This window comes from Pecten maximus, chromosome 8 (assembly GCF_902652985.1).
Source record: "Pecten maximus chromosome 8, xPecMax1.1, whole genome shotgun sequence".
NCBI lineage: Eukaryota > Metazoa > Mollusca > Bivalvia > Pectinida > Pectinidae > Pecten > Pecten maximus.
This window is the reverse complement of record NC_047022.1, coordinates 35,639,900-35,667,100: the sequence shown is the minus strand read 5'-3', so window position 1 is coordinate 35,667,100 and position 27,201 is coordinate 35,639,900. Positions and strand designations below refer to the sequence as shown.

The 27,201-nt window shown below is 37.4% G+C and overlaps 2 protein-coding genes across 2 annotated transcripts; both read right to left on the bottom strand.

Moving 5' to 3' along the window:
* Positions 1–1,612: 1,612 nt before the first annotated feature.
* Positions 1,613–14,652, bottom strand: LOC117333339 (amine sulfotransferase-like). The gene is made up of 5 exons (XM_033892595.1): positions 14,363–14,652; positions 4,728–5,039; positions 4,265–4,368; positions 2,977–3,169; positions 1,613–1,942 (listed from the first exon to the last, which is right to left on the bottom strand). Exons 1-5 carry the CDS (start codon positions 14,535–14,537, stop codon positions 1,833–1,835), a joined length of 894 nt encoding a protein of 297 aa, XP_033748486.1. The 5' UTR covers positions 14,538–14,652; the 3' UTR covers positions 1,613–1,832.
* A 4,450-nt stretch (positions 14,653–19,102) lies between these two features.
* LOC117333340 (amine sulfotransferase-like) lies at positions 19,103–23,993 on the bottom strand. Its single transcript, XM_033892596.1, has 5 exons — positions 23,762–23,993; positions 21,444–21,755; positions 20,947–21,050; positions 20,324–20,516; positions 19,103–19,936 (listed from the first exon to the last, which is right to left on the bottom strand). Exons 1-5 carry the CDS (start codon positions 23,934–23,936, stop codon positions 19,827–19,829), a joined length of 894 nt encoding a protein of 297 aa, XP_033748487.1. The 5' UTR covers positions 23,937–23,993; the 3' UTR covers positions 19,103–19,826.
* Between the last annotated feature and the right edge of the window lie 3,208 nt (positions 23,994–27,201).

The following is a 27,201-nucleotide window of genomic DNA, read 5'->3' as shown; positions in this document are numbered from 1 at the left end:
TGAATGTTCAGCGGCTCGACATAAGACATACGACATTCAAATTTGAATGTTCAGCCGCTGAACATACGACATACGACATTCAGATTTTGAATGTTCAGCCGCTGAACATACGACATACGACATTCAAATCTTCATATCTTGTGGTTTTACCAGCCAACGAGGTAACTTTTGAATGTTCAGCGCCTGAACATACGACATTCAGATTTTGAATGTTCAGCCGCTGAACATACGACATACGACATTCGGATTTACGACATACGACATTGAGATTGTCCCCGAAATTATTTGAGGTATTGCCATGCTTGACCCATATATGAAATTTGGTCAGGATCCGTTCAAAAATGAAGTCGCATTACAGCGCTGACAAAGATTTTCTATAAATAGTAACGGTGACATTGGCCTTGACCTTGGCGCCCTAAAACACGAAATTGTTTGAGGTATTCCCATGCTGGATCCAAATATGAAGTTTGGTCAGGATCCGTTCAAAAATGAAGTCGCAAGAGCGCTGACAAAGATTTTCTATAAATAGTAACGCTGACCTTGACCTTGACCATGGCACCCTGAAACACGAACTCGTTCGAGGTATTCCCATGCTGGACCAATACATAAAGTTTGGTCAGGATCCGTTCAAAAAATGAAGTCGCAAGAGCGCTGACAAAGATTTTCTATAAATAGTAACGCTGACCTTGACGCTTCATTTTTGAACGGATCCTGACCAAACTTCATATATGGGTCAAGCATGGCAATACCTCAAACAATTTCGTGTTTCAGGGCGCCAAGGTTAATGTCAAGGTCACCGTTACTATTTATAGAAAATCTTTGTCAGCGTTGTTGCGACTTTTGAATGGACGCGAGGGGATTTGTATCGTTTGCGATGCCTTGTTATAGAATGTCATACCGGCTATAATATATCAATACATTAATCCACCCTGTAGTGGGTTAGATAACATACCGTTGTATTCTGCTTTCTACACTGTGAAAAGCTTACTGTTTTCTTTTGTTTTATAAATCCGGGGATGTATATTTCGTTAAATGTAACATGACAGTGATAAAACGTGATTTTGTTCATAATGAAGTAACCGTTTGGAATGATAAACTTCATATGAACGAAGTACAATGTATCAATGAACTGCATAAATTATGTTCAGACAAGAGTAAATCATTCCAAAACGTCCAAATTTTCAAATGGAAACCATCAAAGGGTCCGATAAAACTTAAATGAAAATGTCGTTAATTAATAATTGTACGTACATTCGTAATGTGTCCCGGGTGTCCCCACTTTTCAAATTCCAATTAATGGTAAAAGGCAGAGAAAGTTCAGAAATGTACCTCATTGCTTACCTTCTGCCTCGATTGGTATTGTTTATCTTCGCTCCATAAATCATCATATTTATTAAAACAAAGTGTCGTGTCTGTACAATACAATTCTACAACTATTGTCATACAGATATGTAAATTACTTCATGAATTTATCAGTTTACATAGAATTATTTTGTAGTCAATGACACCTTGTTTGATAAGAATAATTCGAGTCATTGTATGATAAGGATGGCATAGCGTAACCAAGCAAGTCACGTGCAATCCAATACTGGTAGTGATACTGGTTGTGATACTGGTTGTGATATACGAAATTTTATTCATATAAATACTCATCAAACTGAAAAGATGTTTTATACAAACCATGCTATATGAAAGAGTTTGTTACGCTAACACTTCTATACACAATTTATATTTTCTACTTGGATCCATGAACGTGCAAACGAGGCGTTGGTTTCTCAAATAATGTTCAAAAGTTATAGTAAACCATACATTCACCACTGGTCAACTAGGTTTTACTCGAATCTAAATTTACATTTGCTGTCTCGCATTTGTTCCTCGTATATCCTGTCGAACGTTTCATTTTGTGCCACAGTGAAATGGTTCTTCCAATCACCAACCTCTCCTGGAAGATAAAGTACCGCTCTAAGAATTAAATTAGACACAACAGGGATATTTTGGTACTGTTAATTCAATGCTCTACTACAAATTCGATGAACGCAAGACATTTTGAAGCCATCATAATACACGTAATCACGGAGAGGTTTGCAGATTTTAAGGTATAGCCCATGATATTTAATTAACACGAACTTAGTAAAATATGTACTGTATCGTACGTTCGATATTATTAACCTACATACTATTTGTTTGTTATAGAGTTCTGATTTCTACGTTTTTATCAATGAAATCTATGAAGAAGACATCCTACGTTTTCGAATGCCTGGCCTTGCCAAGACCCGTAAGCCGGACTAGTGATACACCACATGGCCTAGGTACAAACCCCAACCCTCGGTATATATGTGTATACGTTTGTACATATACATGTATCATGAGCATAATCAATTATATAGATTGTTGGGGGTTTGCGCCCAATCCCCGTGACCTCGTTACAATTTGATTCAGGTATGTTTTCACGACATTGTATAGGAGGGTTGATTGATAAGTTGTGAGCCTCGTACTTTTTAAGTCCTACTTGGGGCCGTGTACCCAAGGACTGGTCTCATTTCGCTAGTTTATATCGACGAGGTAGCACTCTAATGTAAACAAGACAAGCGACTTTTGCAAAATGGATAAAATCGGTTAGGGTTAGGGTTCGGGTGAAAGATTCTGTCATTGCCATGGTTGCCATTCACGATTGTGGCTTTAAATTGATTGAGTATCTGCCTTATTCACCTGATCTCGCTCGATCAGACTTTCATCTATTTCCAAAACTAAAAACAACTATTTCAGCACCCTAACCCTAACATGCAGTGGATGACGTTCTGAACAGCCAAGAAAAGGAGTTCTATAAAAGTGGCATTGATGCCCTTAAACACCGCTGGCAGAAGTGTATAGATACTGAAGGGGTTTATGTTGAAAAATAATACAATTTGTCTGACAAAATTCATATCCTTCAACATGAGGCAAACAACTTATCAATCAGCCCTCGTAGAGTATTACCTTTCCTGTAGATTGGTAATTTCTTTTCGTCTGATACTTTATGTATAAAATCCTGGTCTTGTGGTTTGATTTCGTCAATAATTGTTTTCACCATTGTTTTAAATGTACACCTGTCCGTGACTTCCTCCAAGAATGGTTTGTCATACGTCACACCCAGGAACGACGCCATCTTAATGACATTGTCATAGAGATCCTGGAAAAGCATCAGATAGATCAAACAACAACAGTATCAATGTGAATCATCTTGGAATCTATTAAGATAAAACATGAGAATGTATCCCAATTGAAGATGTCTGTCCAATATGGCTTCACCAGAAGCTGCAGACACTCTTCATTGTTAGCCTCTTATCTATAGAAGACAATGTCATGTACATTGTATAATGTATATACAAGGTTTTAATGTTTTAAGAAAACATACATTTTAAGAGGGGTTGTAAGCTTTTTATTCTTTACAATGTGTAACGTTATCGTCATGATTATATGGTGGCTCTCAAGGGCCACAAATTAAATCTCGCGAAGGGGAAGGAGCGAAAATGCGAGAATGAGAAAGAGCGAAAACACTATAATGCGAAAACTTGATGGGAAGAATGCGAAAACCTCAAGTCGCGTAAGGAAGTCAGTTTTTTCTGGAGGAACATATATAGGGATAAACATAACGTTAGATATATATATACGCGAGGGAGTGAGATTGCAAGGACCACCGTTAAGACCTTATCTCTAGTTCTCGCGTTTTCGACATTAGGTCGAAAACGCGAGAATGAGAAAACGCGTAGGCGAGTGAGCGAAATCGCGAGATAAGGTCTTATAACGACCGTCCTCGCACTCACGCTCCCTCGCGTATATATATATAACGTTCTGTAAATAAGCAGGCTTTCTTACGCGAGAGTGCAAGGGCGGCCGTATAGGCCGAATCTCGCTTTTCGACTTGAGGTTGAAAACGCGAGAATGCGAAAACGCGACGGCGAGAGTGCGCACTCTTGCCGTCGAGTTTTCGCGATTTCGCCCCCTCGCCGTCGCGTTTTCGACCTAAGGTAGCAAAAGCGAGCGGTGATATTTACGACGTCCTAATCGACTTTTGACCTGGCGCAACCGATGAAATCGCTCCATGGTGTATTAAACTAGTGACATAATAAAAAAATTATCACATGGACAAATTCATTGCATAACAGGTCAATTATGTGAAAAGCAAGTATACCATTATTTATTACATGCATTATATACTATGTTTATCTCAGTGATATCAAATCAAACATTTACCTAATCATTTTTATCGAAGAAAAGAACATACCTGTTTCATGTCTTCGTACACCAAATACATGGTATTGTCTCCTTTATGCGTGGCCTTGACCTTTTCCCAGTCAAACAGCGTTTCGAACCAGGACCCATATAACACTGAAGACAACAGATTCTATAATTCAGACTAACGATTTAGTAACTATTGATTATTTGTTGCTGGCAAGATTAATTATTCCTAAACCACTTCGGTTGTATATGTATGTATAAATTAAGTGGTGTTTAAAAAGTCGTACGCGTGATAGACAGATCTACGATAGTATCAAGTTCGAACTAGGCTCTAACATTAAATCAGTGTGTTTTAATTGAAAAACATACTTACATACATGTATATCATATATTACTGTTTTTGTGTTATAGCACTTTTTCACGCTTCCGAGGATATTTTTATAATTCATCACTTCGGAAACTGGAGCACGGTAAGCCACCGCACAATCAAGTCAATGTTTAGTACTTACTTTTTCCCTGATTATAAAATCTTAGAAATCCTTCCCATGATCCCGAGAAATCCGGCGCGTTTAATTTCGTGAAAAAGATATAAAGGGAAACGGCAACATCTTTGGGATTCCTGGTTACAACCAATATTTTCCCCTTTCCTTCTCTGGCCTGACGAGGAAGTCGGTCAAAGGTCATATGAGAGGCTAAAAGCCTCGGCGATGGTAACTTGTCCAGGGTATCAACATCGTTGTAGTCCAAGAAATGTGGGGAACCGATATAAGAAGACTTTCCGGTACGGAGCATACTGGCAATCGTAAACACCCAATGTGTTCCTGAAAATAATATAAAACCTCCATATGTACCTATGACTACTAGTATATGATGTAATGATAACATGGAGGAGTACGTATAACTAGTGATGTAATGGTATCATTGAGTACGTATAACAATATGATGTAATGATAACATGGAGGAGTACGTATAACTAGTGATGTAATGGTATCATTGAGTACGTATAACAATATGATGTAATGATATCATTGAGTACGTATAACTAGTGATGTAATGGTATCATTGAGTACGTATAACTATATGATGTAATGGTATCATTGAGTACGTATAACTAGTGATGTAATGGTATCATTGATTACGTATAACTAGTGATGTAATGGTATCATTGAGTACGTATAACTAGTGATGTAATGGTATCATTGAGTACGTATAACAATATGATGTAATGATAACATGGAGGAGTACGTATAACAATATGATGTAATGGTATCATTGAGTACGTATAACTAGTGATGTAATGGTATCATTGAGTACGTATAACTATATGATGTAATGATATCATTGAGTACGTATAACTAGTGATGTAATGGTATCATTGAGTACGTATAACTATATGATGTAATGGTATCATTGAGTACGTATAACAATATGATGTAATGGTACCATTGATTACGTATAACTAGTGATGTAATGGTATCATTGATTACGTATAACTAGTGATGTAATGGTATCATTGAGTACGTATAACAATATGATGTAATGATAACATGGAGGAGTACGTATAACAATATGATGTAATGATAACATGGAGGAGTACGTATAACTAGTGATGTAATGGTATCATTGAGTACGTATAACAATATGATGTAATGGTACCATTGATTACGTATAACTATATGATGTAATGGTACCATTGATTACGTATAACTAGTGATGTAATGATATCATTGAGTACGTATAACTATATGATGTAATGCTATCATGGAGGAGTACGTATAACTATATGATGTAATGGTACCATTGATTACGTATAACTAGTGATGTAATGGTATCATTGAGTACGTATAAATACATGTCCCCTACCGGCGCCCTCAAGTTAAATCTTTAGCCAAATTTGAGTAAAAAAGTTTAGCCAAAACTGAAACATGATCATTTTATGAAAATAAGTTCATTCCAAACAATGTGTAAATTCAACTCTATTGGGTTATCCACATGGAATACCATCTTCTGTTCAAGGGTGGACTTAAATGACCTCGCTGATGATAGGCTGTTAAACTCTAATCAATCAATCTTTCATCAGTAAGATAAAATGTTACATGGAATTGCACTGTTCCTGCAATCCAATGGAGATGCCAGTAGGTTACATGTATACATGTATATTGATTCATTAATACTTATCATTAAAAAGCAGCATCTTAATACCATTATTAAGTGAATGGAGAACCATTACAAAACTTTAACCTCAAGAATACAGAGAGCAGTCCATAATATGGCAAACATTTCCAAAAAAAAAGATTTTTTTTTTTTCATTTTTAACTGTACAAAAGTAATGCCACACATCCAAACAGCCTCTATGCGAAGAATCACCATCCGTATACCATTATTAAGTGAATGGTGGGCCATTATAAAACTTTAACCAAAACTTTAACCGGGCGGACGGGCGGACGGGCGGACGGACGCAGGTAAAACCTAGTCCCCCCGGTTTCACCGGTAGGGGACTAATAACTGGGTCCGACGGACCATGTTTCTATATAAATAAGTCCCACAATGCAACGGGCGGGTTTTCAGTCAACACAAAATGGCGGAACGGCGGTGTAACGTTGAAAATGGAACCGGGATGCCATGAAAACGGAACCAAATATTTAATGTTCTTTACATACCCGCTGAAAATGGACCCCGTTGAATAGTGAACCACATAAAAGTATTGGATCTCGGTACCAGTTTACATTGTCATAGACGTTGCGATAAGATATGCTTACATGATACAATGTATAAACGATATTGAAGGACATTGGTAGAATGAAATGGCCTGTGACCTTAGGTGACCTTTGAAATAACATTAGGCTGTTATGAGAAGTGTATATATAATGTATATAATACTTATGTACATGTACATTTATATTAACACTTTAACTCGTGACATCTGGTGACCCAGATAATGACCATTAGCATCACTTTAAATAAGATGCCCCTATACATGTATACGATTTATAGACATTGATTGATAATCTGACCCGTGACCTTTATTGAACCAGTTCATGGCCTTTCGTATAACTTTACACTGTTTTAAAATAGGCGTACAAAATGTACCTTTTGACCTTTGATGACCCATATAATGACCTTTGGTAAAAATTATCACTATTATTAGGTATCCATATGACATGTACACGATATTGATCGACATTAATAAACAATTTAATATTTGATCTTTGGTTACCCAGATAATGACCTTTCGTATAACTTATCACCATTATAAGATATGCATATGAAATTTATACGACATTGGTCCACATTAATTAAGAATTTGACCTGTGACCCTTGGTGTCCCACGTAATGACCTTTGGTAAATATTCAAACTGTAATATGATATGCATATGAAATGTATACCATATTGATCAACATTGATAAACAATTTAACCTTTGACCTTTGGTGACCCATTTAATAAACTTTGGTATAACTTATCAATGTTATAAGATATTCACATAGCATGAAAACGATATTGATCGACATTGATAAACAATTTGACCTATGACCTTTGATGACCAAAATTATGACCTTTGGTGTAACTATATAAGATATGCATATGACATATATACGACATTGGTCAGTATTTATGAAAAATCTGACCTGTGAACTTTGGTGACCCACGAAATGACTAGGTAAATATTCAAACTGTAACATGATATGCATATTCTAATGTATACGATATTGATCAACATTGACCTTTGACCTTTGGTGATACATATAATGATATTTTGTATAAATTTTAACTTTATAAGCAATTCATAAAACATGTATACGATATTGATCGACATAGATTATTCATAAAGCGAGATTCACTGTAACGTTTGAATATGGAACTTGTATCATTTTGAAAATTTGAAAATTGGTCAATATGTTATGGGTCCATTTTCAACGTTGAAATTGGAACCGGGGTCATTTTAAACACATAATATGGAAATGGGTCAGTATGTCGTGGGGTCCATTTCCAACGTTGAATATGGAACCGGTGTCATTTTTAACAAATAATATCGAAATGGGTCACTACATGTTGCGAAGTCCATTTTCAACATTGAATATGGAACCGGTGTCATTTTTAACTAATAATATGGACATGGGTCAATATGTTGAGGGGTCCATTTTCAACGTTGAATATGGAACCGGGTTAATTTTTAATGTAATTGGTAAAGGTTGATGATATTTTCTTTTCGATGATCATAACTTGGGAACCCAATTGAACGTTAAATACGAAAGCAGTGTTATTTTGAACATTTGATATGTAAATGGGTTAACACGTTGTGGGTCCATTTTCTATGGGTTTTTTTTTAAAATCTATATGCCGTCAAGAACCCGGTTTACTCGAATACCTTCATTCGTCGAACATTTCCTTTGGTTCCGACAGAGTCATACGTATTTAATCAACCGCGAATTACTTGAACACCATGTATTCCTCAAACCTCGATCAGTTCTGCACGAATTGGAGTAAGTGGGGGTTTACGGTATTCAATCATTATCATATTGTTCTTGACGGCATATGGATTATCAGTCCCCACACTATTGGAACAGAGGGGGTAATTTAACGTTCACACCTTGTCCGAGTCTTATACCACTTTCATGTACTCCTTTTGATTTAAAACCATTTCTCATCTTTTTAGTCCAATCACCAAAAACCATAAGAAATATATAATGGGCAATATCTTAGATTTAGACCATGAGATATTGCGTCAGCAGTGGCATCATGGGTAACTACAGTTATATTATACAGTATACATTGTATAAATATGTGGTAAATGCGCCTGATAGACGGGACCAAATAGGACAAATAGGAATCAATTTGAATAAACAGGCCCAATTGGGAAAACAAAACAATTTCGTTAAAATCCTACTTCGCCTAAAGTAATGAAATTATTTGTCGCATATATTTGGTCAGAAACATCCCTGGATGAAGGGAAACCAATTTCGTATAAATGATAGGTCTGGCTTCTCAGGGACCTGAGGGACGGGCCAATAGCGAAAATATAGCGATGTCTTTAAAATCTATTTCTTCTGTGGGAATGAAATTATTTGTTCCATATTTGGTCATAACCATCCTTGGATGAAGGGAGGCCAATTTTTATAAACAGCGATTCAGGCCTCCCAGGGGTTGGAGGTGCGGGGTCCAATAGGATAAATTTAGTAAATTCTTTAAAAAGACTTCTGCTTCTGTAGAAATTACATGACATTGTCAAATTTTAGTCTGAAGCATCATTGGGTGAAGAGAATTTACTTTCGTAAAAACGATGAGACTGAACCGGGGGCCAGAGGACTAAGACCACACAGGGGAAGTGTAGTAAATTCTTTAAAATCCGTCTTCTTCTTAAGGAGGAACAGGATATTGGTTGGAAGTGTCCGTGGATGAAGGGAAACTCAGTTTGTATAAGCCGTTGATCCGACCCACCTGGGGTCTGGAATGTCGGGATATTGTTCAAAATTGGGTGAACAGGATTCAATTTTGTATAAATGGCGGGACTGATTGATAACGTTAATTTTATGAGATTTTCATTATGTATATGGATATGATTGGTTAAATTGTGTTTAAAAGGACAAATCATTTACTTTGATATCAGTTGCAGCATATATCGCAAATAATTTTACAAAACAGTATTATCATTTCCAACTAATGTCCTGGTTGTAAAGAGATGAATAAACTGTATAAACACAGATATGTGGTTTTACCTAGTTTCATTTAGTTAATTAAAAGTTGTCCGCTATGGAGCATGCCTGCATACGATCTGTTTGTAACGACAGAAAAAATACATATATACACACCTGTACACCAGCCAAGAATACAAAACGTAATCAATTCACTATACAAACTATAAGTGAAACGACAGTATGTTTTCATACCCCTGCAAGGTATGTAATCAGTCAAACGTGTCACTGAAGACATCGTCATTTAGCTAGTATTTAAAATTCATTGTATCTAATCCAACAAAAGAAGGATAACGTGGGTCATGTTCATCGTTGAACATTTACATTAAACATATGATAATCAATAGCATAGATACTCTTAATGACCGGGTGTGATATTTGAAACGTAGAAAATAGACCACATAACGTGTTGAACCATTTATGTATCAAATAATCAAAATGACACCTGCACAGCAAGCTAGGATTTGAATTTTAAAAATCAAATTGATCTGCTTTGCAAATCAAAACAAGTTTCATGCAAAATTTAAGTGTTTTTCATACAAAAGCAGAAAGCACTATATTACAATGTAAGTTTTAGGTTGATTGACCCAAAGAGAACTGGACAGATTTTCTATTTATTTACAGTGACCGTGACTTTCGAACCTGAAAAGCTATCCAAAGCCTGAAAAGCAATCCCAAGCAAGCACTTTTGATAAGGAAGTACTACACAAGTTTGAGTTTAATTGGTCCAAGGGAACTCGAGTTATCAAATGGAAACCAAATTTATATTAATAGCAACAGTGACCTTGACCTTTGACCTTTGAATATCGAAAGCAATCCCAAGCAATCACTTCTTATAAGAAAGCAATGCATCAAGTTTGAGTTTTATTGGCCCAAGGGATCTTAAGTTATCGCAAGCAAACCTATTTTCTATTTTCTATTTATAGAAGCAAGGATCTTTGATCTTTGAACCTGAAAAGTAATCCTAAGGAAGCACTTTTGGTAAGGAAGCACTGTGTGAAGTTTGAGTTTGATTGGCTCAAAGGAACTCTAGTTATTGCATGGAAACCAATTTTTTATTAATAGAAACGGTGACCTTGACCTTTGACCTTTGAACCTGAAAAGCAATCCCAAACAAGCACTTTTAGTAAGGAAGCACTGTATGAAGTTTGAGTTTGATTGGCCAAAGGGAACTCAAGTTATTGGACGGAAACCATTGTGCGGACGCCGCCGCTGATATAGTAATACCTATATGTCACCTTTTCAAGGAGACACACAAATGACACCGGTTCCATATTCAAATGTTACAGTGGATCTCGGTTTTTGAATAAATAATCGAACACTTAATAGGACAACTTGTTTATCCATGTCGATCAATATCATATACATGAATATCTTATTATTGTTAAAATTGATACGAAAGGTCATATATGGGCCAACCAAGGTCAAAAGTCAATATCGACCAATATCGTATACATTTTATATGCATGTCATATTACAGTTTGAAGATATACCAAAGGTTATTATATGGGTTACCAAATGTCCCAGGTCACATCGTCAATCAGTATCGTGTACATGTAACATATATGAATAACTTACATTAGGCATAACTTATACCAAAGGTCATTACATGAGTAACCAAAGGTACCAGGTCAAATTGTTAATCAATGTCGATCAATATTGTGTAATTGTTCCATGAATATCTTATCGTACTGATAAGTTATACCAAAGGTCATTATATGGGTCACTCAAAGGTACCAGGTCAAATTGTTTATCAATGTTGATCAATATCGTATACATTTTATATGCATATCATATTACAGTTTGAAGATATACCAAAGTCATCATATCGGTTACCAAAGTTGAAAGGTCAAATTATCAACTAACGTCGATCAATATCGTGTACGTGTTATATGTATGAGTATATTATAAGAGTCATGAGTTATACCAAAGGTCATTATATGGGTCACCAAAGGTCAAAGGTCAAATTGTCAATCAATGTCGATCAATGTCGTATAAATTTTACATGCATATCATGATCAAGTTGATATGACATGTACATATATAATATGTAATATCAAACCGAGATGCCTATGTGAATTTACCTCAGTAAGCAAAATATTATTCATGTATAGAGGAGGACGAATTGGGGAATGAGTCATTTTAAATAGTAATAGGGTTTCCGTTTTAGTAGGATTTAAAGTTAAGCAACCAATTCGCTGACTATTCATGAATTTTACGAAGGTCGAAATTTAAATCGACAGCACCAATCCTACATGTAGGCGAGTCAATAATGACATACAAAGAGGAGACAACTGCAAATAATTTTATATTAGCTCGTATGTCTTTCACAATGTCATTTATAAGCAAGGCATCGCAAACGATACAAATCCCCTCGCGTGCTAACACATGAACTCTGACGCAAAATGGGGGGTGGGGTTATTGCAGGACATTGAAATAAGTAACATCAGTTGTCATTTGCACTGAACTGAACCCGTTCGAGGTATTCCCTTGCTGGACCCATATATGAAGTTTGGTCAAGATCCTTTCAAAAATGAAGTCGCAAGAGCGCTGACAAAGATTTTCTATAAATAGTAACGCTGACCTTGACCTTGGCACCCGGAAACACGAACTCGTTCGAGGTATTCCCATGCTGGACCCATATATGAAGTTTGGTCAGGATCCGTTCAGAAATGAAGTTGCAAGAGTGCTGACAAAGATTTTCTATAAATAGTAACGGTGACCTTGACCTTGACCTTGGCACCCTGAAACACGAACTCGTTCGAGGTATTCCTATGCTGGACCCATATATGAAGTTTGGTCAGAATCCGTTCAGAAATGAAGTTGCAAGAGCACTGAAAAAAAAGGGAACATACGTACGTACGTACTTACGTACTTACGCACTTACGTACGAACGGAACGCTATATCCCCTCCCCGACTTTTCGTCGCGAGGGGATAATAAGAGAAACAAAAAGGGGCCCACTATCGAACCTTGGGGAATCCCGGCCTTAATTTCAGACCAATTAGAAAATGTTACCGTACGTTTGTAAGTCTGCACCCTTCTTATTTGGTTTATAGATCCATTAGAGGTCTAGGAGCGATATTATGTGACATACAATTTCAAAATGACACGCTTATAAATGTACATACATAAAAAATGAATGCATAGTGTGATTGCTGCCACCGGTGAGCTTTCGCAATCACTGATTGCACCTGTGTTTGTAGTATATATAAATGATTTACCCGAAATCCCAAAATCTAAATCTCCCCTTTTTGCGGACGATACAAAGTTATACCCAGAAATTAGGTATAGCAATGATAAAGACACTTTGCAAAACAATTTAAATAAACTTGAACAATGGTCAGCAAAATGGCTACTCAAATTCCATCCTAACAAATTGCTCCGACATGTATATGTATGTGGATTCTTTAACTGCATTTTGAATAAATTTTCACTACTTTTCTCGACGATGCATTTCTACCCTACTCGGTTTAAATCCCTGGTAAACTGCGCTTCAAAAAGAAAAATGTTGTGTTGTAGGTGTCCGCCCATGTGTGACATTGAAAATGTCTGTAAATGAATTATTTACAGCACGTACGAAAATATGTTTAAATCTCATGTATTTTTTTAAAATAGTGCAACACACATTTGTAACGAACAGTTAACTTTTTTGATACTAATGAAATTAATAAATTCCAGTTAGATCTTACAGATCGAGTGCTAGTGATACACTTGCATGGTTATCCGGATACGTAATGCGCTGTTTATTACATATAACATGTCAGAGCACTCATACGACGGACACGTAGCAGCCCTGTTGTCGTGTCATGGCCATCCATTACACACATTGTAACAGCATCGTCTTTCATCGTAGCAAACGTGAAATTAACGACGGACACGTAGCAGCCCTGTTGTCGTGTCATGGCCATCCATTACACACATTGTAACAGCATTGTCTTTCATCGTAGCAAACGTGAAATTAACAAAAATATAAAGTATTTTTTTCAAAAAAATATGGCAAAATAACACGGTCTATCTACACATTACATCGTTACCTCAGACATTGTATGTTACGTGTAACCAGACTTGTGGTATATATAGACGTCTGTGATGTAGGTGTGTGAGAATATTTATCAGTTTAACCGCTCTGGTTTAACTCGTCAGTGCATACTAGGAGGGTATCTATATAGACTACTCCTATAACATAAGAGGCCGCTGGTGGGCTCTTTTTCTATCCGATATGATTTTGCCGACTGCGCCTGTCAAAAGTATCTCGCCGTGTAAAACCTCTTACATTGTTGGAGTATGACGTTTACTCAAACAGAATATAGCTTGAAAAGCACGATTTTAACTAAAAATTTGAAATGTTCTTTATCATGGAGTAAAATTCTGAATACATTAAGAAAATGTTAAAATAATCTAGGTCTGTAGTATGACAAATCTCTAGGTGTACATTTGTATGTAGCTGTACCTGACTTTGGGTAGGACATAACGAATGTATCATCGTCCCGAACCTCCATGTTTTCTAGCCTCTCCAAGTGGTCCTTGACGTTCCCCGGTATTATACTCGTGTACAGTTTTCCTTCATATTTTTTGGTTTTCAATATATTTCCCTCCGAGTCCGATTCCTCCACCCACTCACACATGATGAACTCTTATAGATAATCTGGGTATGTTCGTTACCGGAACACATATATACATGTACATGTATATATCCGAACGTTCCTCGGTATTAGTGGCGCGTCCTCTGTACGACACTGATGTAAGGGTTTTCATGACGTCACCACTACAGTAACCGAACCGAAATGGGTCCGGAATTAACATTACGTAATCACAAAACTCTATGTTGTTTACATCTTGATGATATAATCTTTCTACCAATATATGACGCGAAATTCCTGTTCTAATAGCTGCTAATAGCTATGGCGCGGGAAGGATGTCATAATTAAATATTTTTGCCTAGGCAAAATTCGAATTTTGCCTAGGCAAAAATAAAATATTGCCTAGGCAAAATTCGATTTCTGCTTAGGCAAAATTCGATTATTGCCTAGGCAAAATTCGATTTCTGCTTAGGCAAAATTCGATTTTTGCCTAGGCAATAATCGAAACAAAATTATTTTTGCCTAGGCAGAAATAATTTTGCCTAGGCAAAAATCGAATATTGCCTAGGCAGAAATATGTTTGCCTAAGCAATATTCGATTTTTGCCTAGGCAGAAATAATTTTGCCTAGGCAAAAATATTTAATTATGACATCCTTCCCGCGCCATAAATAGCAACGGCTTCCATGTCGCCGTAATGATAAAAACTATCTACTAATATATGACATGACACGACTTGTACATTATTGCATTGGGGGATATGAATGTATGATGAAAATGTAAGATTTGAGCAATTAGAATCAATTACAGTAATAATTAGCCCCTTGATACAAAACAATAGGCCCAATAGGCCTGTATCACTCATTTCATAGCCTACATTTAATATTGGCATAATACTATAATCTTCTTTATGCTTACTAAATATATACACTTATGGGATGGGTAGGTCAAAAGTGTAAGGGTAGCACAGACCGAAGGACCAAATCTAGTAGAATAGTTTTATTTTATTGTAATTGGGTAAGAAATCTGACAGAGATAAGTCCTACTATAGGCCAGTTATGATAGTGTGTATCGCCCCATGTCTTGGTCGTGTATTATGTAAATGTAGTCATATGATAGAGGCTCTATTTCCCTTCCCTTATACATGGCCCTTGCAAAATGAAGTTGAAATGTGTTTCGTAGGTTTTTAGAAGACGTAATTGTCTAAAGATATTGATGACGGACAGACAACATACCTTGTCCCATGGCAATTAAATCTCACTTGGACTAAACTCCCAGATGAGTTTAAATCACCTCAACCAGAACTAAGTATACAAAGTAAATCACTGAAGACACAAACTGATGATTAAAGAAAAAAACAGACCATAGAAAAAGTGAGAGGTTAGAAAATAATGGGAAACGTTAATTATTGTATAGACAAATGTCTACAAAAAAGGCTAGCCAGAGGCCCACACCAGCGAAAGGGATTTTAATACATGTCTAACATTAAAAATGATTAGGATAATAAAAGCGAATTTATTGGAAAGCCATGTATTGTGGTACAGACAGTGTCCGAACTGTAAGACCTGGGGCCTGTTAGTCTACTTGGGGCCTGTTAGTCTACTTGGGGCCTGTAAGTCTACCTGGGGCCTGTAAGTCTACCTGGGGCCTGTTAGTCTACCTGGGGCCTGTTAGTCTACCTGGGGCCTGTTAGTCTACTTGGGGCCTGTTAGTCTACTTGGGGCCTGTTAGTCTACTTGGGGCCTGTAAGTCTATGCGGACCAATGGTTTCGTGAACTTGTTAAACCTTACCTATCTTGACGGACCTTCAGCTAAAGTGTGTACTGAATGGCTTGACATGTAAGGCGGGTTGATAAAAAGGGTGGGGAGAAAAGGTAGGGACGTGATGGGAGAATAGGATGGGTCATGTTGATAAAAAAGGGTGGGAGAATAGGATGCATGGGACGTGTTGATAAAAATGGTGGGGAGAATAGGATGGGTCGTGTTGATAAAAATGGTGGGTAGAATAGGATGCATGGGACGTGTTGATAAAAATGGTGGGGAGAATAGGATGGGTCGTGTTGATAAAAATGGTGGGGAGAATAGGATGCATGGGACGTGTTGATAAAAAGTGTGGGGAGAATAGGATGGGTCATGTTGATAAAAAAGGGTGGGAGAATAGGATGCATGGGACGTGTTGATAAAAAGTGTGGGGAGAATAGGATGGGTCGTGATGATAAAAAGTGTGGGGAGAATAGGATGGGTCGTGTTGATAAAAAAGGGTGGGAGAATAGGATGCATGGGACGTGTTGATAAAAAGTGTGGGGAGAATAGGATGGGTCGTGTTGATAAAAATGGTGGGGAGAATAGGATGCATGGGACGTGTTGATAAAAAGTGTGGGGAGAATAGGATGGGTCATGTTGATAAAAAAGGGTGGGAGAATAGGATGCATGGGACGTGTTGATAAAAAGTGTGGGGAGAATAGGATGGGTCGTGTTTATACAAAGTGTGGGGAGAATAGGATGGGTCGTGTTGATAAAAATGGTGGGGAGAAAAAGATGGGTCGTGTTGATAAAAAGTGTGGGGAGAATAGGATGGGACGTGATGATAAAAAGTGTGGGGAGAATAGGATGGGTCGTGTTGATAAAAAGTGTGGGGAGAAAAGGATGGGTCGTGTTGATAAAAATGGTGGGGAGAAAAAGATGGGACGTGTTGATAAAAAAAGGGTGGGAGAATAGGATGGGTCATGTTGATAAAAATGGTGGGGAGAATAGGATGCATGGGACGTGTTGATAAAAAGTGTGGGGAGAATAGGATGGGACGTGATGATAAAAAGTGTGGGGAGAATAGGATGGGTCGTGTTGATAAAAAGTGTGGGGAGAAAAGGATGGGTCGTGTTGATAAAAATGGTGGGGAGAAAAGGATGGGTCGTGTTGATAAAAAGTGTGGGGAGAAAAGGATGGGTCGTGTTGATAAAAATGGTGGGGAGAAAAGGATGGGTCGTGTTGATAAAAAGGATTGGAGAATAGGATGGGACGTGATGATAAAAAGTGTGGGGATAAAAGGTAGGGACGTGTTGATAAAAAGTGTGGGCAGAATAGGATGCAGGGGACGTGATGATAAAAAGTGTGGGGAGAATAGGAAGGGACGTGATGATAAAAAGTGTGGGGAGAATAGGATGGGTCGCGTTGATAAAAGGGATCGTTGCCTTTTGGGATGGTGACTCCAATCCAAACATGATTTGCTTAAACCTTCTGTACTTTTTTTCTCGACAACGTGATATGTCAGACACGGACTCGTAAAACATTTCGGTGTTAGTTAGTGGCATTCAAGGTCTATCCTTTTACTGACGACAGACAAACGGGTACATGCTACCCTGTGTCTAAAACAGTACAAGAATAAATTACGTTTGGCTGGCTGTCTCCTGTCCTTCCTACTGTTGGTTTAACATACACAACTCCGCAATAAGGAAACCTACATTTACGTATGGAATCTAAAGACGCAAATTTATTGTATTCGAGGTCATATTTGCGATTGGAATTTAAGACAGGAAAGATTTGTTTGAAATCAAATCACATCGATAATTGCGAAAACAGGGAAAATTGCGTAACATCAGTTTTCTCTAATTGGTGACATGGTGTGATAGATTGAAGCCCATCGAGAGGAGAGTTTAAATGCATATAGCAATGTTACCAACGAATATTATGACACTAAAATGCTACGTTTGTCGGTTATCAGTATGTTTTGCTCAACGTGTTTCTATAAAAATATAAACTATGTTATTTTTACAACAATTGCGAAACAAGTTATATCAACTTATATCAATTACGCTTCTTAGTCCGGATGGAAGCTCGCGAGGGGTCTTACTTTTGGAGGAAACCGAGGTACCCTGGGAAAACCAACGTAGTCGAGCAAGTGACCCCATACCTGTTCACGTCAAAGATTTCAAGAGTGCTGAAAACACACACAAAGAGCGATAACTAAGTACTAGTAATTATCTCCCCTGATGTTGTAATGAAGTCTGTTTCTGACAAGAAAAACACAGTATAAAACCAAATTTGCAGAAATAGCCAACCGCCAAAATTGTGTGACTGACAGTATAAGCAGGAAATAAACGTTTAGACACACTCGGTTTGAAATTTCGGCTAGATGATCGTCGTGGTTGTTACAGGCCTTAAATGACATTAGCTGTTGATAGGACATTAAAGCATACACATGGTCAGGGTAAAAAAAACGCCGATAACGTACGATTGCCATGCGTCTGTATATGACCGAGACTTTCCATCATTTACACTTGTATACAACGGAACGCCGTGCTGCATTTAAGTATAGCTGTTCTTTGCAAGATACGTATATGATGTTTGTTGACTGTTAATGTTGCCTGTGCCAGTTTCATATAGAATGTCGCGAATTATTTAATAAGTAGCGTCAAAGTAAATATCGTATTCCAAGTAAAGAAATAAACAAAGATATTTATAACAGAACGTTTATTCTATTACCAGGCTATTTAACAGTGGCAGCATGACAGTGGCTATCTATGATGATGAAACATGTTTAAACTGACGCGATGAATTGGAATAGCGACAATCCTGTTTTCTACTGATCCAAGGGTATATCGGTCGTCCCGTTGTTTACTGATCCAAGGGTATATCGGTCGTCCCGTTGTTTACTGATCCAAGGGTATATCGGTCGTCCCGTTGTTTACTGATCCAAGGGTATATCGGTCGTCCCGTTGTTTACTGATCCAAGGGTATATCGGTCGTCCCGTTGTTTACTGATCCAAGGGTATATCGGTCGTCCCGTTGTTTACTGATCCAGGGGTATATCGGTCGTCCCGTTGTTTACTGATCCAAGGGTATATCGGTCGTCCCGTTGTTTACTGATCCAAGGGTATATCGGTCGTCCCGTTGTTTACTGATCCAGGGGTATATCGGTCGTCCCGTTGTTTACTGATCCAAGGGTATATCGGTCGTCCCGTTGTTTACTGATCCAGGGGTATATCGGTCGTCCCGTTGTTTACTGATCCAGGGGTATATCGGTCGTCCCGTTGTTTACTGATCCAAGGGTATATCGGTCGTCCCGTTGTTTACTGATCCAAGGGTATATCGGTCGTCCCGTTGTTTACTGATCCAAGGGTATATCGGTCGTCCCGTTGTTTACTGATCCAAGGCCACGGGAAATTTGTTCTGTCTGTGGATTTATAAATGAAAAATGCCAAAATAAAACGAATATCAGCTGGTACAGCACACGTCTTTACAAAGTATAACGATTCTGTTGGTGTCAGACTTCGACATCCAGAAGAACACAAAAAAATATGTCTACACTTCCCGCAAGTACTACAAGGCGCCGCTTTGTTTTACTCGAATCTGAATTTACATTTGCTGTCTCGCATTTTTCCGTCGTATATTCTGTCGAATGCTTCATTTTGTGCCACAGTAAAATGGTTCTTCCAATCCCCAACCTCTCCTGAAAATTCAAACAAAAATACATCTATAGACATAACGATCTATTGCAGGTAGTGGTCAGTTTAAGGACTGGATAATATACTTTGAAGCAATTGTTATAACAATACAAAAGGTATTGATAGACGGCAAAACACAGAAACTGATACTATTTATTGGAACTTTTAGAAGCACAAAACACCGTAAGACACATTTTATCCCTGAAATACCTAATGGTAGAGTTTCGTAAGACTTATCAGATACTACTACATCTACAACTGCATTCATTATTGAGTTTTTCAGATGAAATATAAATTCAATTGTTTACTTAAATTCACCAGTAAACATATCGTGTTCGTGATAGGAGTTAAATGTGTATGCTATAGAGCAGATTTCACGCTGTTTGTCATACCTTTCCTGTAGATTGGTAATTTCTTTTCGTCGGATACTTTATGTATAAAATCCTGGTCTTGTGGTTTGATTTCGTCAATAATTGTTTTCACCATTGTTTTAAATGTACACCTGTCCGTGACTTCCTCTAGGAATGGTTTGTCATAAGTCACACCCAGGAACGACGCCATCTTGGTGACGTAAGAGAGAAGATCCTAGAAAGAGATTTAAAGTTTGATAACAATAGGAAATATATCTATGTAAACATACGTATCGTCGTCTTATAGTTCTACTTAAAACTACAAAACAGGCCATTCAAACTGCATATACATGTAACAGTTTAAGGGAATTTCGGTTTTTAAATTGTGTAAATAATTTTTTATTATTTCTTTTTTAACTGTAGATGGTTTCCTAGTTTTTAGTAACTGTGGCGATAAATTCTCTAAATGAGAAGGATACTTCACTGCTATTTTTACATCTAATTTTTTTAGTGAAATGACATTATCTTCTACAAACAGGTTGACAAAAAAATCTAGCCCTATCGACTGTTAAATCTAACGCTGTACTAAAAAGGGAACAAATAAAGCACTGTCACCCTGGAAGATTGTTGTATATTGATTTTATATGATGAAGCTAGACACCTACTTGTTTCATGTCTTCGTAAATCAAATACATAACATTGTCTTCTTTGTTAGTGGCCTTTGTCTTCTCCCAGTCAAACAGCGTTTGAAACCAAGAGCCATACAGCACTGAAGATAAACATTATATAACATTGAAACAGTACATGATCTGTTTATCAACCTTTCACAAGTTCCATCCATTTACAAGTAAGTAGTGAAAAGGAACATCAGTCTGATTCGCGAGAAATATTCTTGGCATATAACATCCGGTATATGGTATTGATCGTATCAGGTATACATATTCTGATATTTTAATGCGTACTGTGTTTCTGTATGTATACAGATCTGTTGAAGAATAGATTCATGGTCATGAATCCTATAGTATCCTTTGATAATTAATCAAGACGATCAAAAGCATGATCAAAGATTTCAAATAAGAATGATGGAATTGGTCATTCAATTTTGTTCAGGTGACAATTCCTAATTTAAAGAAAAGCCATTTTGAGGGTAAAATCTGCGTACTTTTGCCCTCCGTGTAAAACTTTACAAATCCCTCCCACGATCCTGAAAAATCAGCCTTCTTCAACTTCGTTAGAAAAAGATAAAGGGAAACGGCGACATCCTTGGGATTTCTGGAAACAACGAACACCTTCCCCTTTCCTTCCCTGGCCTGACGAGGAAGTCGGTCAAAGGTCATATGAGAGGCGAAAAGTCTCGGCGATGGTAACTTGTCAAGGATGTCAACATCGTTGTAGTCCAAGAAATGTGGGGAACCGATGTAAGAAGACTTTCCGGTACGGAGCATACTGGTAATCGTAAACACCCAATGTGTTCCTGAAGAAAACAAAATGTTTTCATTTTTCCAACTTATGAGAGCATGCGGTTTGCACGTTCAATGTTAAAATGGCGAAAACAAATCATTTGCTAATGATCACATCACAAGGTCAAACTCGCCTTCTAATAGTAATTAGGTTGGTGTACAACTGACGGGGTAAAACAGTATGTACAACTGACGGGGTAAAACACGATGTACAACTGACGGGATAAAACACGATGGACAAATGACGGGGTAAAACACGATGTACAACTGACGAGGTAAAACACGATGTATAACTGACGGGGTAAAACACGATGTACAACTGACGGGGTAAAACACGATGTACAACTGACGGGATAAAACACGATGTACAACTGACGAGGTAAAACACGATGTATAACTGACGGGGTAAAACACGATGTACAACTGACGATGTACAACTGACGGGGTAAAACACGATGTACAACTGACGGGGTAAAACACGACGTACAACTGACGGGGTAAAACACGATGTATAACTGACGGGGTAAAACACGATGTACAACTGACGGGGTAAAACACGATGTTCAACTGACGGGGTAAAACACGATGGACAACTGACTGTAAAACACGATGTACAACTGACGGGGTAAAACACAATGTATAACTGACGGGGTAAAACACGATGTACAACTGACGGGGTAAAACACGATGTATAACTGACGGGGTAAAACACGATGTACAACTGACGGGGTAAAACACGATGTACAACTGACGGGGTAAAACACGATGTACAACTGACGGGGTAAAACACGAAGTACAACTGACGGGGTAAAACACGATGTACAACTGACGGGGTAAAACACGATGTACAACTGACGGGGTAAAACACGATGTACAACTGACGGGGTAAAACACGATGTACAACTGACGGGGTAAAACACGATGTACAACTGACGGGGTAAAACACGATGTACAACTGACGGGATAAAACACGATGTACAACTGACGGGATAAAACACGATGTACAACTGACGGGGTAAAACACGATGTACAACTGACGGGGTAAAACACGATGTACAACTGACGGGGTAAAACACGATGTACAACTGACGGGGTAAAACACGATGTACAACTGACGGGGCAAAACACGATGTACAACTGACGGGGGTAAAACACGATGTACAAACTGACGGGTAAAACACGATGTCAAATGCAACTGACGGGTAAAACACGATGTATAACTGACGGGGTAAAACACGAAGTACAACTGACGGGGTAAAACACGATGTACAACTGACGGGGTAAAACACGGTGTACAGCTGACGGGGTAAAACACGAAGTACAACTGACGGGGTAAAACACGATGTACAACTGACGGGGTAAAACATGATGTACAACTGACGGGGTAGAACATGATGTACAACTGACGGGGTAAAACACGAAGTACAACTGAGTGTAAACCACGATGTACAACTGACGGGGTAAAACACGATGTACAACTGACGGGGTAAAACACGATGTACAACTGACGGGGTAAAACACGATGTACAAGCTGACGGGGGTAAAACACGATGTACAACTGACGGGGTAAAACACGATGTACAACTGACGGGGTAAAACACGATGTACAACTGACGGGGTAAAACACGATGTACAACTGACGGGTAAAACACGATGTACAACTGACGGGGTAAAACACGATGTACAACTGACGGGGTAAAACACGATGTACAACTGACGGGGTAAAACACGATGTACAACTGACGGGGTAAAACACGATGTACAACTGACGGGGTAAAACACGATGTACAACTGACGGGGTAAAACACGATGTACAACTGACGGGGTAAAACACGATGTACAACTGACGGGGTAAACCACGATGTACAAATTACTGTAAAACAATATGCAGTACTAACAGAGTAAACATGTAGCATTCATTATATGTAGTTTTACACAATCTTTGATAAAATGAACACATACCCTGTGAGAATCGTTGCTTTGTCACCTAAAAATAATTTCGACGTTTATTTAGCCTTACCTGACTTCGGGTAGGACATGATGAATGTATCATCGTCCCGAATCTCCATGTTTTCTAGCCTCTCGAGATGGTCTTTGATGTTTCCGGGGATAAGACTGACGTACAATTTTCCTTCATATTTCTTTGTTTTCAAATAGTTTCCCTCCGAGTCCGTCTCTTCTATCCACTCACACATGGTTCACACCTCAACCTTCACTAAAATGAGAGTACGTCTCGTATATAAGTACAACATATGTTGAGACAGTATCTTATCTGTATCTAAAGTAAATAAATCTCGGTAACCAGAGCACACTGTTTATCAAGGTGTCCTTGGTATCAACTTAACCTTTGCTAGACGGTGATACTATTTTGCTGGGGATACAAATTTTATACTATTTAGTAATACTTGTACACGGTTATGATATATTACAAAGATGATGCTTTTTGATTACCGCTATTGTAGGTTTAAAAAGAAAAAAGACTTTTCATAAACATCTTCGTAAAACAATACCTGTAATAACATATTGGTATAAGTTTAAAAGTTATATAACAATACATGTAATACAGTATTGGTATAACTAGAATAATTATATAGCAATACATGTAATAAAGTATTGGTACAACTACAATACATGTAATTATATAACAATACATGTAATAATATATTGTTATAACTATAATAATTATATAACAATACATGTAATAATATATTGGTACAACTACAATAATTATATAACAATACATGTAATAATATATTGTTATAACTATAATAATTATATAACAATACATTTGATAACATATTCGTGTGATTTTAATAATTTTATATTAATACGTCTAATTAAAGACTTTTGCATTTAATAGTGGACTGTTTAGAATACCATGTATTTATGACATACAGAACATTCACTTTACATACGTACATTGTATGTATGCATTTCCTATAGCTCACATGAACAAGTTACCCGCAAAACATATTAAGTATCCTGTATTATTGATTATGGTGGTTTAAAACTACTCTTGTTATACATAGCACATAATGTACAACTGTATACTACTTATTAAGTATCCAATAGTGTACACATCATTTCTGTGTGACTATCTTCTGCTGTGTTGAAATGTTTAAAATGGTCATAGCTATGTCGATTATTGCTAATTGAATGTATATATAAGTGTATATAGTGAATTGATGTATCAGAACCACGTTATTAATTTTATATGTAAACAAACTTTGTAAACAACAAACCCGCTCAGATGTCTAACTCTCCATAACTTTTCTGTCATCTTAATCCCAAATGCTAAAACCTGATTCCCTTCATGTTCCCCTCCTTCTAACTTTCTTTATCAATTCATGTACATGAAGCTATATTCTACTCCCGTTCTCTATTGACCTCTATGACCTCTCTATCCCCGTGATTGCTGAATATACATGTTTAGTTTAGTTAATTTCCGAATGTAGCACAACATATAGGAATAACATAATACATAAACGTACATTACAATTCATTTGAACAAGATGGCAGAGAACACAACCGATATAATTATAATTCATACCATTACACACATGTATATAACACACTCTCTAAAGCAAGCAAAATAACGAAACTTGACAAATACTGTCTAACGCAATTCAGTTATTGGGTAGATATATTCTTTGGGACGAAGCATGCATTAGATATTTACTGAAATTTCTTAAAGTTTTAACATTTTTACTTGCATATAATTCAGTTAACTTGAATACAGAAGGGCGGCGATAAAAATGCGGCTTCATGTACAAACTTCTCAACTCTGAATAAACTGGACATAATAATATAAAATGGGTTTCCTCTTCAACTTCCATTATATTACATAATACACACAGTCTTTGGGCTCTGAGGATACCTTGGTATCAACCAGTTTCAACACTTAAATCGTGTGCTTGTATCCTAAACTTAGTAAGTACATTTCTAAGGAGGTATGGCGCATATTGGCCTGTTTAGACCTAACGGTGTCCGTTTTCAAAATTAAAAAAAAAATGTTAAAAACTGAGTTTTTGAATCTTAAATCTATAAAACATATCAATATTCTTATTTGCGAAAAATGTGTTTGATCATAACAATAAATATCATTAAATGGCCGTAAAGTTGCATCATCGAGCTATTTGCAACTTTCGAGGGTTTTTTTTCCCGCATTCATATCATTTTTTTGACATAGAGCGCATCAGAAGACCAACTTTTACAATGTCTTATTTTATTCTATGTACCAAAAGACAACTAAAATCCTTTTCTCAAAAAGTGGTCCTCCGATGCGCTGGTATCGAAAAATTGAAAAAACGTAGTTGATAAAATACTTAAATTTAGCATTAACTAGACTGACTTTAAGTTATAACATAAACACCATATTCCCGAAAGTCTGCATAGCTCATATGGTAGAACCATCGCTTAGCAACTGAAAGCTTTGGAGTTCGAATCACCAAGATGTACCTTTTTATATTTTGTTATGTTTCTTAATACCGTTTAATTTTTCTTGGTTGAATTTGAAAGATATTTGCAACATTAAATGCACATTTAATATAAAGTTTTAGTGTAAAGATAAAAATACTGAGATAGAAAATTTTCACTTAGATATAAAAGAGTAAAATCCTTACAGCACTTGTGTCCTTGTCAGCTACTGCAATTTGATTTGAACTGACAATCCTTCCTAAGAATTCTACTTCCGGTTGGATGAATAGACATTTCCTTGGCTTAAGTTTCATACCATAGGTCCTGAAACGTTCTAATGCCTGCGAGAGATTCCTCAGATGATCCTCAAAGCTACTACCTAATACCAAAATGTCGTCCAAAAAGGCCAACACGGGTTTCCAAGTTAGTCCCCTCAGTATCAGGTTGACGACACGAGAGATCGTTGTTGGTGCATTTGTTAATCCAAATCCCATCCTAACGTGTTCAAACAGCCCATACTTTGTCAAAAATGCTGTTTTCTTACAGTCTGGTTCGCTGATCTTTACCTGCCAGTAGGCAGAATTGGCGTCTAGTTTAGAAAACCAGACACTACCTGCCAGGGTGTCTAAACAATCCTCCACGAGGGGTAAAGGGAATGTGTCCTTAACGGCAACATCATTTAGGTAATGCCTGATAATCTATACACCAGAGACATATATACAGAGAGATTAGTAACATCCCTATTTCCCCGTACACATAGTGGCTCCCTTTATTCGTGACCACTCAAGCATATCCCTTATCGAGAGCGTCCTGTCTCCGATCAAACACACGCGAGCGCAGGTAAATCGGGCTATGCGCATGTGTGTATCGTAGTATTGGAACTTATTCGACATGTTCTGGTTAATCCGCCATTACGTCAGACCAAAACATCGTCATTTTAAATACACACAGAAAGCACATCGTTTTATTTTGGCCACTACAAAAGTTACCACATTAACCAAAAACTATCAAACTTATGTGATATAGTCTTATTGATCATGCATA

Coding starts and splice junctions, on each gene's coding strand:
- LOC117333339 (XM_033892595.1), bottom strand. CDS start 14,537: ATGTGTGAGTGGGTGGAGGAATCGGACTCGGAGGGAAATATATTGAAA. Junction 4,369..4,727: donor ATTTTATAATCAGGGAAAAA/GTAAGTACTAAA, acceptor TGTTGTCTTCAG/TGTTATATGGGTCCTGGTTC. Junction 1,943..2,976: donor ATTACCAATCTACAGGAAAG/GTAATACTCTAC, acceptor TTTATCTTCCAG/GAGAGGTTGGTGATTGGAAG.
- LOC117333340 (XM_033892596.1), bottom strand. CDS start 23,936: ATGTGTGAGTGGATAGAAGAGACGGACTCGGAGGGAAACTATTTGAAA. Junction 21,756..23,761: donor CATGTCCTACCCGAAGTCAG/GTAAGGCTAAAT, acceptor TGTTTTCTTCAG/GAACACATTGGGTGTTTACG. Junction 20,517..20,946: donor TTTACGAAGACATGAAACAA/GTAGGTGTCTAG, acceptor ATCTCTTTCTAG/GATCTTCTCTCTTACGTCAC.